This window comes from Bombus huntii, chromosome 5 (genome assembly GCF_024542735.1).
Source record: "Bombus huntii isolate Logan2020A chromosome 5, iyBomHunt1.1, whole genome shotgun sequence".
In the NCBI taxonomy this organism is placed as follows: Eukaryota; Metazoa; Arthropoda; class Insecta; order Hymenoptera; family Apidae; genus Bombus; species Bombus huntii.
Window position 1 is genome coordinate 12705606 of NC_066242.1, and position 17672 is coordinate 12723277.

The 17672-nt window shown below is 45.2% G+C and overlaps 1 protein-coding gene across 4 annotated transcripts in view; it reads left to right on the forward strand.

Annotated features, from left to right (window-relative positions):
* The window catches only part of LOC126865592 (solute carrier organic anion transporter family member 74D), an 86961-nt gene that overhangs the window by 59271 nt on the left and 10018 nt on the right, over positions 1-17672 (forward strand). For all 4 annotated transcript variants that reach the window (XM_050618316.1, XM_050618317.1, XM_050618320.1 and 1 more), the window contains 8 exons: positions 9513-9986; positions 10436-10806; positions 11281-11501; positions 11769-11909; positions 12125-12247; positions 16352-16516; positions 16821-17016; positions 17290-17440. In XM_050618316.1, the coding sequence (XP_050474273.1) occupies positions 9669-9986; positions 10436-10806; positions 11281-11501; positions 11769-11909; positions 12125-12247; positions 16352-16516; positions 16821-17016; positions 17290-17440 (1686 nt within the window). In that variant the 5' untranslated portion in view covers positions 9513-9668. The remainder of the gene's footprint in view (positions 1-9512; positions 9987-10435; positions 10807-11280; positions 11502-11768; positions 11910-12124; positions 12248-16351; positions 16517-16820; positions 17017-17289; positions 17441-17672) is intronic.

The following is a 17672-nucleotide window of genomic DNA, read 5'->3' on the forward strand; positions in this document are numbered from 1 at the left end:
ACAACTCCACTCGCACGCTGCATCGAGAGATCGAAGACTTTCCGTCCACGTTGAAAAAATTCTCGGTACCTTGGCGCGTTATCAGCTACTCGCCGTAACTCGATTACACATCGGGATACGGGCAAAATTAATTATGGAAGAAGTACGTACGCGCGTATTATGGAAGATAGTCTTTTATCTCGTACGGACGTGGCCTTTAAGCGTGTAGCTTTATACCGAGCAAAGCTTGAAATTCCTTCGACATGCTTGAAACGTAGAAAATGATCTTAAGAGAGTTTCTAACGCCTGGACGGACAACTATAGAAACGTACGAAGTCGAACGCCAACTAATTATAAATCGTATATCCTCGTGATGAGATCGCGTATCGTATTTAGCCTATAGCCAAAGCGTGAAAGCTTCGAATCGATTCGTATCGCCTGGCACCGGTACCCCACGTGCAATATCCAATCCCGCTTGCGTTTGTCGTGTCGTTCGACGTTGGAGAACCGCGAAGTCGGACACACGTGGCTTGCCACGCGAGTTGCAGACACTCGGGAAACGCGGACACCAGAAGTGGGAATCGGGTACCGATCGTCTGCTGATCTTTTCGCTTCTCTCGTTGACCGCGTACGCTGTCTACCGTCTAATGGAATAGCAATTCGTGTGTCGTAATCCTCGAGATTGATCGATGTAGTTAATATCGATACCCCTGATACGTACGAGTAGAAACACGCGGTCGAGTATTTTTGGAATTGTTGAATTCCCGAGACCTTTCGTTCCACTTGCAGTCCATGCGATCTGCGTTAGTTTCCATCTATCGCTTATTCGTGGAAATCACGTTGAACAAGTCGTATCGCGGATGGCAGGTTAGGCGGTTTCGAGTCGGCCTGCCATAATTCTATTCGGCAGGATGCACGTAAGCTCGCCACCGCTTGGCGATCAATTGCCCCACCGAGGGTGGATCGCGTGTGGTCAAGCTGTAAGTGGTTGTACCTGTACGCGAGGGAATTTTGATCTCTTAGATCGCAATGGTTTCCAGTGGGAAACAGGAATTTCCGAATAATAACCAGCTACGTGTGGTATCTCGATAATTTAATTTTCAATTTATATCGTACGCAAGAAGATAGAAGACTTTTCTCATTAAAATTCTTTCCTTCGTTAATTTTTCATTCGTCGGTGTAGAGGTGTAGTGGATACGCGCACCGGTCATTCGGCCTTGACGTAGTCAGGATACAAGCACGAGTTAGCGTGTTATTTGCCAAAAAAGATGCTACCGATAGCGTTGGGTATGATTGTCGGTAATTTGCGGCGAAGGGCCACCGCGGTCGTGAATACACGTCTATTATTACATCGCGCTGTGTCCACCATAATGCGCTGCAGCTCCGTGTTACTGTCTATGTATGTCCGCTATAATACGCTGCACTTTGGTCATGCTAGTATGTCATTTGTACCGGATACCAAGCTCTTCTACCTCTTCTACCACCGATCGCTCGGTTTCCTTCATTAGGAATTTTCAATCCGTCGGCCTTGGAGAACTCTCGAGTTACTTGGAGTTTCTACGAACGTGAAATATAACGGGACATTGGATTTAGGTATAACCTAGACAAGTCGAATCTATTTAAGACTTAAGCTAGCGGTAACTTTGATCTAACTAGGTCTAATCCGGCTTGAACTTAAATTAAACGTGATCGATACACGGTAGCCCAGACCTAGTTCGAACTTGATCCTACGTGCACTTTGCGTGGATGTAGTACTCGACAGGTATATCTACGTGGCCTTCGCGATCGTAAAAGTTCCTGCACGTTTTTCACTTGGAATAACGTTCGAACGGATTGGAAACAGGTAGAGCTCGTCCTTACGCGTTTTATCCTGTTATTTTGTAGAAGGGAATTCTGCATTTTACTACACGATCGAATCGTCGTTCAGGTCCTTTTGGGCCGAGTGTTACGGTAGGCGTGGTTTTATGGAGGTAGTTCGTAAAGATTGGATTACGTCTCGTTGCAGCGATTAAGTGGTTAATCGAGTCTGATGTCATTTCACGAACGATGTTTATTGTGGTTCGTAATTGGGGTTGATTTCAGTGGGCTGGATTTTTGTTAGATAATTAAATACAACTTGGTTCGAGTAATTTCGCGTAATAAAGTTTTACAATATCTTCGAATAATGCCTGTTTATACGCATTTGAAATTGCAAGAGTTCGTAAATCCTTCTCGCATACACGAGAACAGTTCCGTACACTTGGCGCAAAATCGTTCCAGAAACCTATATACGTGGTGTAAATTACTTAACCGTCTCTTGTAGCCAACGTATCTTAGTTCGCACGTTGTACCTCTCCGCGGAAATTACCCAACGCGTATACGATTCCTCGACAATCAACAGGACAGATCCCGGTTCGATACCTTTCATCCACGATCGTTTGGCTGAACTCGTTTCGCAAGAAACAAAAAGAAACAACACGATCGACTATAGAACGAGAGTAGAAAAAAAAAAAAAAAAAAAAATACCAAGATGGAATACGAGTCATGGAGGACTTCCTCGATCGTCGCGATATCGAATCGAACGTAGTCGTTCTCGTAGGTTTCTCGCAATTTCGATGGACTTTCCCGTTTCTATACACGACTCGCGTATCCTGCGGCTAGTCTCACGAGCATCGCCGCTACAATGTTAACGAGATCCCAGAGAGTAGCTAATGTAAAAGACCGCGTAAAAAGCGAACCTTTTGAGCCTTTATTACCCGTAATTTCCGTGGAAGTTTATTGCCGGTCCGAATACCGACTGTTATTAATACAGCGACGTTTATCTATCATTACGAGCCGTATCGGACTGGACTATTAATGGCCGCGAGAGATAGTATAAATTTTCGAGAATCGACGATCGAAATACACTCCGTGTGTTGCAACCGGTGTCGGACGATTTCTCGAGGTGTGCGCACCACCGTTGATCGATGGTTCGAAGGAAAAAATACAGGCTGCTACAGCTCGGAAGCGGCATTTATCATGCGTCGAATTACGGGAACGAGCGGCAGCGGGGAAAAAAGAAATCGGTAAGATAGAGAAAGAGAAGGCAAGGACGAGTTTGACTTTCGTTGGCCGTGCACCGAGTCTCGTTCGGTGCTCTAATGACATGATTTTCATGTTCTAGTTTCCATTAAACTCTTGCTTTCTTTTGGGACGTCGCGTCGCGGTCGAGATATCGAACGAGCTCATCTTTCACTTTTATTTTCGTTCGATTCACTCTACTGGCCTGCCGCTTCTTTCATTAAATTTTTGTTGTCCGTGCTGCCCTGTGGCAAACGGTGGAAATTGAACTTTCGGCTTAAGCTTCGTTTTTCCCCTCGCGTACCTACCTGTTCCCGGTTTCGTTTCAATTTTAATTAATGACAGGGGTTAGCTGTTCTCCTCTGTTCTCGTGACGACCATTCGATTATGATTCTATAATCGCCTCGAATAATTCAATACAAGAATTCAATACAGATTCAATTTCGCGACTCGCGTCGTATACACCGCGAATGATCGTCCTCGATTCGCTCACGATATTATGTTTTGCCATTGATTTACGACTTATAATTCCACAGGGGGGAAAAAACATCGGAGAATAGGAGATTTTCACTTGGAAAATTGGCTCTGGTTCGTCGCTCGATAAATACACACGCCCGATCTCTATTTTTGCCGTGGCGTTTATTGCTTTCCAGAACGGGGTCGAGATCGGCATTCCCCCCTATTGTTCCCAGCCATGGAAATTACTTTCGCTGCTTTCGATTTTCACGACGACGGCTGTGATTTAACGGAGACAACTTCACCAGAACACGACTTTCATCCTCGCTTGATTACGGTCCCGTCTTCCACGCGCGTTGCACGATTATTTCAACTTCAATTAGAATTATAGCCATCCTGGATGATTGTTTGAGAAAGGGGAATCGACGTCCGTGTAATTCTACCTTTCGCTTGTGAGTCCGCTGATTTAATTGTTCTCACTCGTTTCTTGCATGTGCAATTAGCTTTCGCATCGGGCTTCTCCCTCGTTTTACGTCGTTTTTTTTTTTTTTTTTTTTTTTGAGTAAAGATAAAGAGACGTGGAAAACCGACGGTTGTATCTTAAAAAAAAAGAAGAAAAAAAGAAATAAATTAAGAAAGTTACGGTTATAGGAATGGTAAAAGACGATGGATAGCTTGGAAGGCGAAATGAAATTATTCTTGGACGTATTTAATTATCTGCTAATGGAAATGTGTACATAGTCCAGATAGCAGAAGGAAAGACAAGAATATCGATGTGCGAATTAGGGATCGATGGCGAGTATACGAAACTGGCAAAACATGAAAATCGTCTCTCACTCGTCCTGTCCAGTTTTTAGCGGCGTTTATTATTTATTGTTCCGCAGAAGTGGCTGGAATTATTCTTGAGCGTTCTAGCACGTCGCTCCACGTGCATGTGAACGTATCACCGTAAACCAGATTCAAGATCAGGTTCAGCAAGTTTGCTGGGAACATCAAAGTAGAATATAAATCTCGCTGCTTTCCACTTACTTTCTTGGGGGCATTTGCAAAGATTTGCGACATGCGTTCACCGCGATCGAGCTGTCGATCGAAAGTGAATCGCGTGAGAAATCGGAATCTATTCGATGGCTTCGTCGACGTTTTTCGTATAATTCTCTTTGCTCGCGGTGGGTTAAACGGCATAATTAAAAAGTAGTTTCTCCAATTGCAAACTTCTGCTCCATATAACGACCCGATTCTACCCGGGAATTAGAAATGTTATTGCGTCAACGCGGATCGCTATCGGTATTGCCTCGAAAGTATTTCCACACAAAAACCAGGCGATTAAGCATTTTTCTATGACGAAACGTTTCTAGACATTCTCGAAACGATTAAGAACCTACGATCGATTAGGATAGCTTTGTACACACGCGTCGAGCATGGTAAAAAGCTGTTTCGAAAATTGACGGGCAATTGACCGTGAAATGTTGGTAAAAAGCGAGCCATGGATACAGGACACGCGTTGTCCGGACAAAGGCCGACTCGACGATTCGACGCGGAAGGATCCTTTACACGATCGACGTTCCTTCCTTCGATTTCGTCCTGTCAGGCCTTCGTATGGTTCTTCGCAAGCTGTTTTACGCCGCAAGTCGATCGCTTCTGACTACGATGCGCAAACGCGTTACGACGAAGACTGTTTTGCACACTGTAAAGCGCTTTGATGGACGTTCGAGGGCCACCCGAGAGAAATTGCTTTCTTCGTTTCGCGCGCACGATACAAAGACGAACGAGTCGTTCGATATTCTTATTATTAATTTCCTTCCACGGGCGAAAGGTTGTAGATACAAAGAATTATACGAGAAACACGTGGAACAGGAAGAGACGATATTTTCGACAACCGTGAAACATTGGCTCTCTGATGTCTGGACGCTCGAATGGCAGATTTCGTTTCTTCTTTTTTTCTTTTTCTTCTTTTTTTTTTCTCTCATCCAATCACGTGCTTGGCCTTCCGAGTCGGCAGTTTCTTTTGGGTCGCTCTGTACGACAACGTGCACGCTGGCATTGAGTTGTAGTCGTAGTAGAATAGAGCAACTAACCAACTAACCACGAGACGTCAGTAGGACAGTGAAAGGCGACCTAGACCAAGTCTCTCCGGCGCAACGCTGCTGGAACTTGACGAGGAACGCCGCTGTTTTCGTACACGTACGTACCGCCACGGTGTCCAGGTGTTCGCGTATTGCATCTTCGCAGACGAGCTAATCTTTTCAACCGACGAAATCGAAATAAGTCGCGACTATCGCCAGCCCTATAAGTAGGATTCTCCGTAATCTTCCGTGGAACATAAAGTGGTCTCGCGGATTAAACATTTTCTCGATCGAGGATACGTCCGAGAACGTATCGAATAATCAAGATTTAATGTCTTATGGAAAATATTAATCTTTCGAGAATGATTAAATATGGGGAATAATTTTCACGAACGAGTAAAGTATCGTCACGTTTAATTCGTTATTCGTGATTAATTAAAACGGAAAAATACTTGTATACCGATCGGTACCGATAGATCGATAATCCGATAATAAGAATAGCAGCTGTCAGGTTTTATCTCGGTGAAGCACGCACGTGGGCTCTTACCTTTTACGAGATATTTGAGTGCCTGTGCAAGCCTACGGCAGCATACCACAGCAATTTATTAGCGGAAATTTCTTTTCTCGTTGCATCATGCTCGGTACCACCTAGCGAACCTATGAAACCCCCAATGAAATCACAATACAAGTGGAATTTCTAATTGACCGCGCGAGAAACCGTACCGAATTTTCTCGAATTCAGATCCTCTGGAATTTTGTAACGAACCCCGGAACTCGTTCTGATCCGCTTACTTTTCCCAAACGATCAACTTTTCACGAACCATCGAAAACCAATTAGCCACGGATCGTACAAACAACGGTTATAAATTTCAAGTGTCTTCTCTGTGTGCCAGTGGCAACAAGTTATACCTACCTCGTGATAAATCTCCCGCGGGTAAAGTCAAAACAAGCGACCGAATAGCCGTGCTAAAAAATTATCCTCGTTTTATCGTCGATAAACGAACCGTTTCGTTCGAAATAACGTCGCGAAAGGAAGGTTCCCGTTTGCAGACGAGCAAACTTCTAACCGTTCTACGCGAGATGTAGAATCAGCCAGAGGCTATGAGAAAACTGGCAGAGCACGTGATAAATATTCATAAGTCGATCCATCGGGAAACAGCGTCGTTCGGAAAATGATTAAAACGATAGATTTCGAGGTAGGTGATTCATCGACGTTGCGCGCACCAGGAGGATACAATCGGCCATTGCCGCGAAGATTTTCACTTGGGTAGCCAGTGTTGTCCGAAAAGGATTTACGATCGGCAAAAAGGCAACTGCCGCGGCAGTTTCGCCATCGAGAACGCGGCACGAGAGAGTCGAGACACTCTTCTCCCGGGGCCCTTTCGATTTCGTTCCGATTGCAGCCGAGGATGTGTGTCGACATTGCCCTCCTTAACCGGCGAAAGTTCCACCGGCTAATTGAACTTCTTAATCTTCGACCGGTTCCCGCTCCTCGTCTACCGTCGTGTTCGGATCGCGCTGCTCGCGCGGAATTTCGGTTGACCAACTCGACGCTGCCAGGCGTGATTAGCGCTTATAAATCGTTTATTCCGGCCGATCGAATAATAATGACGTTAAAAACGCTGTTTCTCGATCGAGATTTTGTTCCGTTCGAGAGAAGGTAGGATTGAAAGTTGGAACGAGGACGAGGAATAACGAAGTAATATCTTTTGAATGTCTAGGTTTCTTTTATTTCGTTCGTATAACGTATAACACAGTTCAAAGTTTAAGACAGGAGAATTAACGACGGAGGATTTTAGAAGGAGATTAGATAGCCTGTCCAATACTAGCAAGGAGCTGTACGAAGGCCTCGGTTCCCGGAACACGCTAACGTGACCAGAAACAAATCCATCTGAAAACAAACGTTAACGACAATAATTAAACTTTTTTTTATTCCTTTGGAACACGCTTGGCTCGCAAAAGAAACGTGATTTATCGTTGGACAACTTCCTGGATGAGATTAGACGTCAAGGTTACTCTTCGGCAACAGAAGAACCACGTGTTAAAGACAAGCGTTGAATTCAATCAAAGTCACGCGTGCTATAGAAATTGCTCTCCTGTTGGCGGAAATGTTGAAATTCCTTTCGAATGGAGCGTTGATCGAATAGATAGATTTGCCGAAGGTTGTACCCTCGACACGTGTAGAATACACAGGGGGCTACATTGGCAGCGTGCGACGTTTGAACATTAACGGGTCAATGGCGCGGCGAAACGACGTTGTGCCGTAAACACATTCGTATTCTTGGACAGTGTTTCGGAGGTCGGTTACCGTGCGCGGCCAATTAACGTTGAAATAAAATCCGCTCGTGCGCCATTCCTCGCGTTTTATTATCATGCGCGAGCCCATTCGACAGGAAGTTTCTTGGCCGGACGGCTCTTGAATCATTTCGCCCGCTAACGAAATCGTTCCCCGATCCCCTGGTGAAATCTTCTTCCTTTCTTCGTCCACGTATATTGCTACGCGTTCTCGGTACAAACGTTATTCTGGCACAAAGAGGCGCAAAAGTAACGCAAGCTTAACCAATTAGAGGCAAACGTTGCGTGAAAGTAACATTCCACTGGCTACTTGTTTTTAATTAATTTATAATTATTACACTCTGTTCTTAACACCGCGGCGATATTTCGCCGCTATTTTTCTCGGTTAGTTTTCTACAGTTTCGTGAGATTTATGAGAAGAAATTGAAGTATTTGCAATATCGTGGCAAACCACTGTTTAATTCTTAACGAGTTAGTGAACGATAGGTGAAAAAGAAATTCTTAGAAACGATGAAAGAATTTTACGGTGCGTAGTTCGCCATGTTTCGTAATGTTAGTTTTTCAAGGAATATTTTACTCGAATCTCTTTCGTTTTGTTACCTTTATATCGTTTCGTATTTAGCGACGTCGTTGATAGCTTTAGGAAATTGCGTAAATCAAAAGAGAGCAGGGTGGACAAATTGGGGAATAGTGGTTTTTGACCACCCGTTGTGTAGGTGGATGTCTGTTATAGCCCGCAGACTCCTACTCGCTGTCAGCGAAAACCGCATCGGTGGGATAGTCGGTGCAATGGAACGCGAGGGAAATGAGAAAAGTCGGGCACCGATGAAAGTGAGAGGATACCGGCTACAGGCTGTTCCAGTTAGCCTGTTTCCTATCCGTCAGTCACACGGAGAAAGGATTTCTATCGCGTACTCTTGTCCCTTTTATTTGCAACCAAATCCTATGCATACGGGATCGCGTGTCTGACGATTACTTTCTAAACAATCGCCAGAGAACTGTTGCACTGTTTCGTAGAAAGTCTACGGGAGAATTTTCCTGAGAATTATCAGCTCCTTTTTTCATTTGGGATAATTTTCTTCATAGACCCTTTAAGACCTTTAAGAGGAGCAAAAGTCCGCGCCGGAGATGGCACGAAATCTCATTCACCGTGGAACAAAGCCAATCGCGATTTCGCAGAAACGCGGTGGATAACTGGAGAGACCGCCGTTATAAATAATGTCATGACGCACATAAGTTAGACATACAAAAATACGAAGTGTATCTTGAAAGCGTTTCGAACGAATGATAAATCACAACCGTGAGTTTGACGATTTATTCCTGGACACCTCTCAGCTGATGTTTTTCCCTGGGCGACGATCATCGGTAGAAATCGTCGTGCTAGCGCACCGAGTATCGCGAACAAATATCGATGACGTTTATGCAACCGCGTAACTGGACATTTAAAAACTACCAGCATAGACACAGTCACCGTGACACTCTACAAATGAAAGTTTTATTCCGCCAGTGCTGAACGATCGTGTCGTCAGCTTATACTAAAGTTTATTTATTTAGTTATTTCATTCTATCGTTATCACATCGTTATGATATTCTATCGTTGTCGGTCTATTCGTCGTCATCGTCGAAAACGCTCAAATATTCGGATCTAAGCTGATGAAAAATGCTTTTCTGTGATTGCAGGTTGACCGTTCGAATGAAAGTCGTTTGAACGGTCGTGAGAGTCCTCCCACGAGGAAGAATCCCGGCTAGAGGGTGCGAACCGGTGCTAGGACAGGGACAGGAAGACGGAAGAGAAGGGGACAGGAACGAAGCGTCGATTGATCGCCGTATGATATAATGGCAGGCGAGGACACTCAGATCCTGGCGAACGGAAACGTCGAAGCGCTGACGATAATTCCACCGAAAATGGCGAATGGGAATGGACTGATTTGCGGGAAGCAGCACAACAACAACGGCTCGATACCAAACGGGAAGTTACACGAAATCGGTGCAGCTGAAAACGGAAAGCTGATAATGTCTGACGAGAAATCGAGCAGTCTTCACACGGAGTTCGACGACGCGGACGTGTCTTGCGGCTGGGGCCCGTGCAGGCCACACTGGCTTCAGTATTTCGCCACGAAGCAGGCCTTCCTGGTCACCTTCTGCATCACCTGGGTTGGTTTGGGTTAGGTTTGGGTTAGCTTCTGGGTTGGATTTTCAATTCAATGGAATTCAAGTATTCTCGATGATTTTTTTCACTCCTTCGTTCTAAATTGTTTTTTCTAATTTGAATTTTCTTTTAAAATTACGAAGATTAAATTTTGCGAATTAAACGATTAGCGACATTTCGAGCCTGCTGCGTTCTTCGGATCGTTTTCGACTTTAATCATAGTTTCCCGTCGATCAATTTCCTTTTTATTTTTCTAACTTGGGCGAATACAGAAAACGATCTTCGACAAGATACACGATCCTTCGTTTTACTTTCACGCTAGCCTTTGTCAAATCGTTAAAGATATTTTTGTTCGTCGAAACGAGAGCAAAATCGAGCAATATAAAAATTCGAAGACCGCGGCAGAGTTAAAGATTCTTATCGCTTTAAAGTGAAATTGCGCGTGGATTTGCAGGTCCTCCAGGGAATGTACTACACGTACTTCGTCTCGGTGATCACGACGATCGAGAAGCTGTTCCAGATTCAGTCAAAGACCACCGGTATTATAATGTCAGCGACGGAGATCGGCCAGATCGGTTCCTCTCTCCTGCTTACGTACTACGGGGGCCAAGGTCACCGGCCTAAGTGGATCGCTTGGGGCATGATCCTGTTCGCAGTGAGCTCGTTCACCTGCTCGATGCCCCATTTCATCTTCGGTGAACAGCTGATCCATCAGAACGAGATGTTTTTCAGCGGTTTCGAGGGTGGCGACCCAAACAACACCCATCCTATTCCCGCGAATCTTTGCAAACTGCAAGAACGATCAGAGAACGCTACGCTGGATAGGTGAATAGAATCCCTTCTCTTTAATCTCTTACACGGCTGTTGTCGCGTTTCTTAGTACTTTATTTCTTGACGCTTAATAAATAGTTGCTCTAGATTTTATTCGCTCAAAGAGATTCAAATTTATTCGTTTACTACGTTTTTTTTTTTACATATTTTTTTTACATGTTTAGTACATATTTTTAAAACCGTCGATATTATTGGAACGACAAGCGCGTTCTTGAAATTATGCAATTTCTGTCCGACCCATTTCTCCTTACCTGCCTTCATTCCAACCGTGATCGATCGTACCTTTTTTTAAATGGGTTAGGTCCCGTGTCTATCCCCTTGCTCTTCGCGTTTATAAATAAAAGGAAGAATCAACAGGCCACGTTACCACGCCGTAAACGTTCGAACAATCGAATAGATTAGATGCTCTGCAAACCGTACGGTATTATTGACAATTCTTTTTTTTCTTGTTTTTTTTCTCTCTCATAGTTGGATCTCGTCCACGACGCCGGCTCAAATGAATACGATGAATTACTGCAAGGGTGACTCGTTGACGGAGCAGAGGATACAAAGTAAAATAACTACCGTGGTCCTGGCTATATTTTTTGTCTCCTTGTTGGGCGTTGGAATGGGTCAGACGGCAGTCTACACCCTTGGTATTCCTTATATCGACGACAATGTGGCCAGCAGAGAAAGCCCACTCTATTTCGGTAAGAATACAATCGCGTAAGAATACAGTCGTATCGCGATCCTATTATATTTCGAAGAAAAGAGTGGAAACAGTACGTGCTTCGAGTTGTGTCTGAAAGCAAACTGTTCTCGTTACGAAGCTTCGTCTTGGCGAGCCTCCAGAATCATCGAATACGTACAACTTTGATTTCGATCATCTCGGTCCATTGTCGTGTTATCATCGGAGTTTCAACGTTGTCGAGAATTTGCATACTCATGGAACGCGGCGTCGATGCATTTTGTTACAGCGATTACGATCGGAGTGAGGATCCTCGGACCAGCCCTAGGCTTCATTCTAGGCTCATTGTGCACGATGATTTACGCGGATTTGTCGGCGAATCCGCAAATCACGCCGACGGATCCAAGATGGGTGGGAGCATGGTGGCTTGGTAAATTGAAATTTCTTACGTACTTCCTTACAATCTCGTCTTCTCGGAAACACCAATCTTCCAAGCTTTTGTTTTATGATTAATCGTTTCCTTTGATTTTCATATCGTCGAATTCTTCTCCTCCATCCTCGTATCGTTGCCTAGGTTTTGCAGAATTTACGAAACGTCATAAGAAAAACAAAATTGAAGAAAACGCGTGCAATTGTGTGTTTCAGGTTTGGTGCTAATATCCGCCATGCTGATGCTGGTCAGTATAGGAATGTTCGCATTCCCGACGCGGTTGCCCGCGAGCAGAACACCGCCGAAACGGGCGGATGCGAAAAAGCCTAGTCTCCGAGGTAAGCCCTGATTTATCGTGGCGATGCGAACTGTTCGTCAGCGAGAGGCCGATGTTTAAGCTGCGACCATCGGATCAGAACGGTTTAATTTGATTTTATGACTTCCCGTAAGCCATTCCGCGACCGTTCTCTCCCCGTGTTTGGTAGCCGCCCCACGAAATGGGGAAGATTCGACGAGAAAGATAAAAGTATCGTCGATCGTCCCGAAACCTCGTATTAATCGTAGTCCAGCCGCGTATGTGTATATCCGGTCGTGCTGGGTTGATTCCGTTCGCGACTATGCAACGAATGGCCCCCTTGTGTCGCGCAGACATGGCTGTCGCTATAATTTTAAATTACTCGATACTTTACTGCCATAATACGCGTTCACTGGCGAGCAGCGATAAGAAATTACAAAATAAGACATTTATGGTTCGACGAGGTTATCTACGAACCAACAGAAAATTTCCCATTGAAATAATCAAATGTCACGTAGACCTATTTTACATACGCGTTCATTTCGTTATTGTTTACTATGTTGATTTGTTTATTTAGGTTTCGTGAATTGTTTGTTTACGTTTTCGAATTGTGTATTTAGGTTCGTACTCGGGAAACAAATAGCCGATTGTTATGTTACCAACACGTGACACACGAATCACGAAACGCGTTAATAAGCGATCATCATTGGTCCAATACGAACATTTCTACGTGCGGATGTTTTGGCAAGACGACGAAACAATGGGGGCATTATGTATTCGGTGAACGTTTATCGGAACGAAAGGACGGGCCAATAAGATGATCTTTGAAGCGTGAACCTGGCAGTCAAGGTCAGTGGCGAATTTAGGTTCAGAGCCGGCGTGTCTGCTCGTTCGATCGTGAGCACGCAGGCTAACGCTTTCTGAAACACGGGCGAGCCCTTTTCTAGGAACCCTTTGCGCTGGGACAGAGCGGGGCCGACCCTTCGTGCGTTTATTCTTGGTCCGCTTCGTTGGAACTTTCGATCGAAGGCCGCGTAACATCTGTTCGACGAAAGGCACGAGAATGATAGAAAGGCGTTCGATCACGCCGAACGAAAGAGTTTAATTTCTTTAATGAATAATATGTTTAAACGCAGAGGAGAATTATAAATTCCAGCAACGCGACCATCAACTTCTCCGTACCTTTTTTTTTATCCTTGACCGACAGTGTTTCGGAATGTTGTTCCTGAAAGAGGCAGCTGCTCAAAATGCAGCACGAATCGCATCGATAATGAGACATGTACGTTCCAGTGCAGCACGTGCATTTCTCTGCTGCATTTCATCGTACACGTTATTTAAAAATAACTCTGACCACCGACTTTGAGCCTATTTGCGCTTAATTTCATCGTTAGCATATCGGACGTTGCAAGTCGACTCGTTCGATCAACCAGAAATATTCAAACTCGACGCTTCGATCTTACCATATTACATACGTACGTACAACGATTAATCACGAAGAGAAACGCAGTGGCGAAACGTTATCTCAATGAAAACTCAGTTCCGAAAGAATCGGAGACCAGTTGGTTCGGCCGCTTGGACGGCGGTAGCGAAGCAAATTGCTCGTGTTTTCGATGTTCGACGAAAAACTGAGGCGCGCATCCGGCTAGCAGGAGAATAATTTCCTTGCGGGGTCGTGGTTCACGCGAGATGCAGAGATTTAAAAGAGAAGAGGAGAGTGAAAAGACTTGGTGTGTGTATCGCTTGGCGCATTTCTGGTGCGTTACGTCGCGCGTGTTATGTCGGCCAAGGTGCACGAGACAGCTGAGATAAGTTCTCTTCCCGGCGAGGAACGGATCCACGCGGCCTGAGGAGAACAGGGCCGTATATGCACGCAGAAATGCACGCGCGCGCGTGCCTACCGAGCGCTATGCACGACGCATGACCGTGAACTTGCCCCACCTAGTGCACCAGTCGGTCAGTCATCATTATTAACGCACACACGGGTCCGCCGCGTTCACACACACGCACGACCGCCGATCCTTTACTCCTACGTACACATGGCACACCGGAGAGACGAGAAATCCGAAGACGTTTCGGGCCTTTCGACTCCTTTTTGCCGGGAATTTCCAGAAACGATCTGCTTGCGTATCGACCGACCTCCCATCTAATGCTTTTTATCCGAACTGTATGCGTAACTTTGATTTCGAACAGGTTACACCGATACCGTACATAGAACTGGCTACTTTGAATTGTAAAGCGATTTTCGGTGGTTCGATGCGAGGAGGAAAGTTTCCAAGAGGAAGTTGCGAACGGAGTATACAAGAAGCTGGTTGGGAAAAAGCTGGAATGTCGTGGAGTTACGATGACGAGCTACGGTTCCAGCAGGAACTTCCGTACGTGGCACTGTCGTGAAGTAGATCGTGCAATGCCAGAAGATGCCTCGGAGGACAGGTCGCCGTTGAATCAACAACATGCACGCGATTCGCGTATTACTCGATTCGCTGGCGTCCGTTTGAAGACTTCATTCGAAATTTTCCTCGGCAATACCATCTCTCCGAACTTTGCTCGAAACGATGATTAACCGACGTCTTTAAAGATTTTCTTGGTCGATTCCTAGTTACGTATCGTTACCATAAGCGATAGAGATCCCTTTGTTTCCAAGTTATCAGTCTTTTCGCCTTTTTGTCTCCTGTGTTCGAGGAGCCGTACAGCCGTTTTAGTGACTCTTTGCGATAGGCCACCCTGTATGTGCCCGTTGCAGGGTTGTCGCGATAATACACGGAGCGCAATGTTAGTCACGTTTGTCTACTCATGGTCTGCAGGACTTCTCTATGCGGGGTTGCCACGACTCTAGCCTGGCCTTCCTGGAAGCCTAGAGCAGTCCTAGGCATCCTTAATGTCAGTTTCCACCTAGGGTTTCTCGAACGGAAACCTCGCACGAAGGCGGACGCCTCATCGTGCATCGTTCTCTCCGCTTCTTTTTCCACTCCCATCCTTTCCCCCATCCGTTCCATGCAGGAATTCGCGTTTTTTACGATTGCTCGAAAATCGATGTTTCATCCGATCGTGCCACGTCGCTTCTTGTTTAGCGTTCTCCTTCGGACCTTTTTTCACCCAATTTTTACTTCTCGTAATTGCGTCAATCGTTGATTGTGTCCTTCTTCCATCGAGGTTTCAGATCGACGACAAAAAAAAAAAAAGCAGTCGTTGAAACCGTCGAAAGAACTTTAATTCGAAGGTTTTAGGTCCCCGTGCGAGTTCTCGTTTACTTCGTAACATTTGCATCGATAACATTTACGAGATGCACGAGGTTAAACCTGATAATGCGAGCTATTCTAACGAAGGTGCAAGCTCGTTTGCGAAGACTGGTCTTGTTCGATCGACGGTATATGTCCGATTATCAGTTACAAAATAAGAAACTCGTCTGTTTGAGACTGATACGTCAAGGGACGACGAGCGTGTGGAGGAAAAGAGATAGGAATAAAATAGCCCGCCGTTCTTATCGGAATCTTTCAAAAGATTCTACGTGTCTCGCGAAACCTTTATCGCTGCCTGTAGCTGCAGATCGTTTCTCGTTTTTCCCGTGTCGATGAAAGCATCGGCGTTGCGCTTTCTTTTTCTCATCTGTTTCTCGTTTTTCGAGCTTCGGGCGGTTGCAGGTCGCTCTCTTCCCCTCCGTGCGTGCTCCCACTTGCGCTCGTGTTGCTTCGTCGGGTTCCCTCGAAAATAGAACGAAGGAAAACTCGATCGACGTCTAATTAGCTGGTGGTTCGTAATTGAGTTTATAAATATCGGAAAATATCGGTGGCCGTGTTCGATTCTCTCGTGCTTCGGTCGAGCACGGAAAGGAGGCAGATCGAAAACTGTCTAGAAAAAAAAAAAAAAAAAAGAAAAAAATAGTAAATTCACTTAAAGTTGCTTTTCTCCTTCGTTAACTGTACGAAGAATGCATTTTTCTTGCATGTCGTCGTAAGATTTATTTTTGTAATTTGTTAAGAAACACGAAGAGTCGCGAATGCAAGGCTTGGGACAAAGAGCCGAGAAGCGAGAAAGACGATGAACAAATTTCATGTAAATGGTTTGGCTGCAGGTCGCGGTGCTCGGCTCGCGTCGCCTGCACGACTCGGTAGACTCGCTACACCTCGCCTTTTCTCTCTACCTGTTGCAGACTTCCCTAAAGCGGTGAAGAGGCTGTTGAAGAACGACATTCTTATGTTCCGGACGGCCAGCAGCGTGCTGCACATCCTACCGATCGCCGGCCTCTACACCTTCCTGCCAAAGTACCTCGAGAGCCAATTTCGCTTGCCAGCTCATCATGCGAACATGATCTCAGGTAATTTTCGCGAATAGACACGCGAGGGGAGTTTCTGGCCCCGAATGTTGTTGTTCTCGTTAACTTTTTTCCATGGAAGTACTTTTGTTGAACTCCTTCGAAGCTACGCTTTCATTCTCCAACGAACACGGACAAAGTTGTTTCTCCTTTTTCAAAGGGGATTCGATCGAAAAGAGGAATAAAACAAAACAAACGGAACGTTTTATTCGAATCGAATGAAACAGTCGACTGGAGTAAACGAAAATCGTTTACTCATCGTAACAGAGGCCTGGTCTTGATCCTAAGCTGTCTTATTTTTTCGCAGGTGTCGGTGGTATTTTAGTAATGGGTCTGGGTATTATAATTAGCGGAGTGTTTATCCTGAGGGCAAAGCCTAACGCCAGGTTCGTCGCAGCCTGGATCGCCTTCACAGCGATAGTTTACGCGATCGGCATGGGCGTGCTGATGTTCATCGGTTGCCCGATGGACGATTTCGCTGGTCTCGTCTCGCATTCCAACGGGTAAGATTTGGTTTTCCTCTCTGCACTCAACTAACCGTCCGCTCCATTTCAACGTTTTCATCTTGCACTTAGGCTAATTGCACTTACTTCTCATTCGGTCGTTTGCATAAATTACTCTGTATGAAATGTTTATAGTTCCGACCGCGGGAAGTTTAAAGTGAAATAAAGAGATAAGCTCTGGTGCAGATGATTTTACATATGTTGATGATGGCCGTTTACGTAGGTTTTATTGAAAAAGGAATTGACATTAAGCAAGCGACAAAATCCTTTTAGATTGTCCAGCTTCGAGCCGGTCTGCGAGGCTACCTGCGACTGCGTTCGGAACAAATTCAGTCCGATTTGCAGCGCTGATGGGAAAACTTATTTTTCCGCGTGTCACGCGGGTTGTTCCAATTACACGGTCGTCGATGGCAAGGTAGCTTCGGTGAGTATCACGACAACTTACCATCACGATAAACGATGATAAAGATTCATTACGAAGGAATTACGAGAAAAATCATCCACGCGTCATGCGGATAGCGTTAAATAATTATATCGAATAGGTAGTTAAGTAGAAAGTCTCTGACACGTACGATTATACGATTGATGCCAATTAATCGGGCAATACGTAAAACACGATGCAAAGCAGACCTCGTCGTCTCATTACGCCGATACGT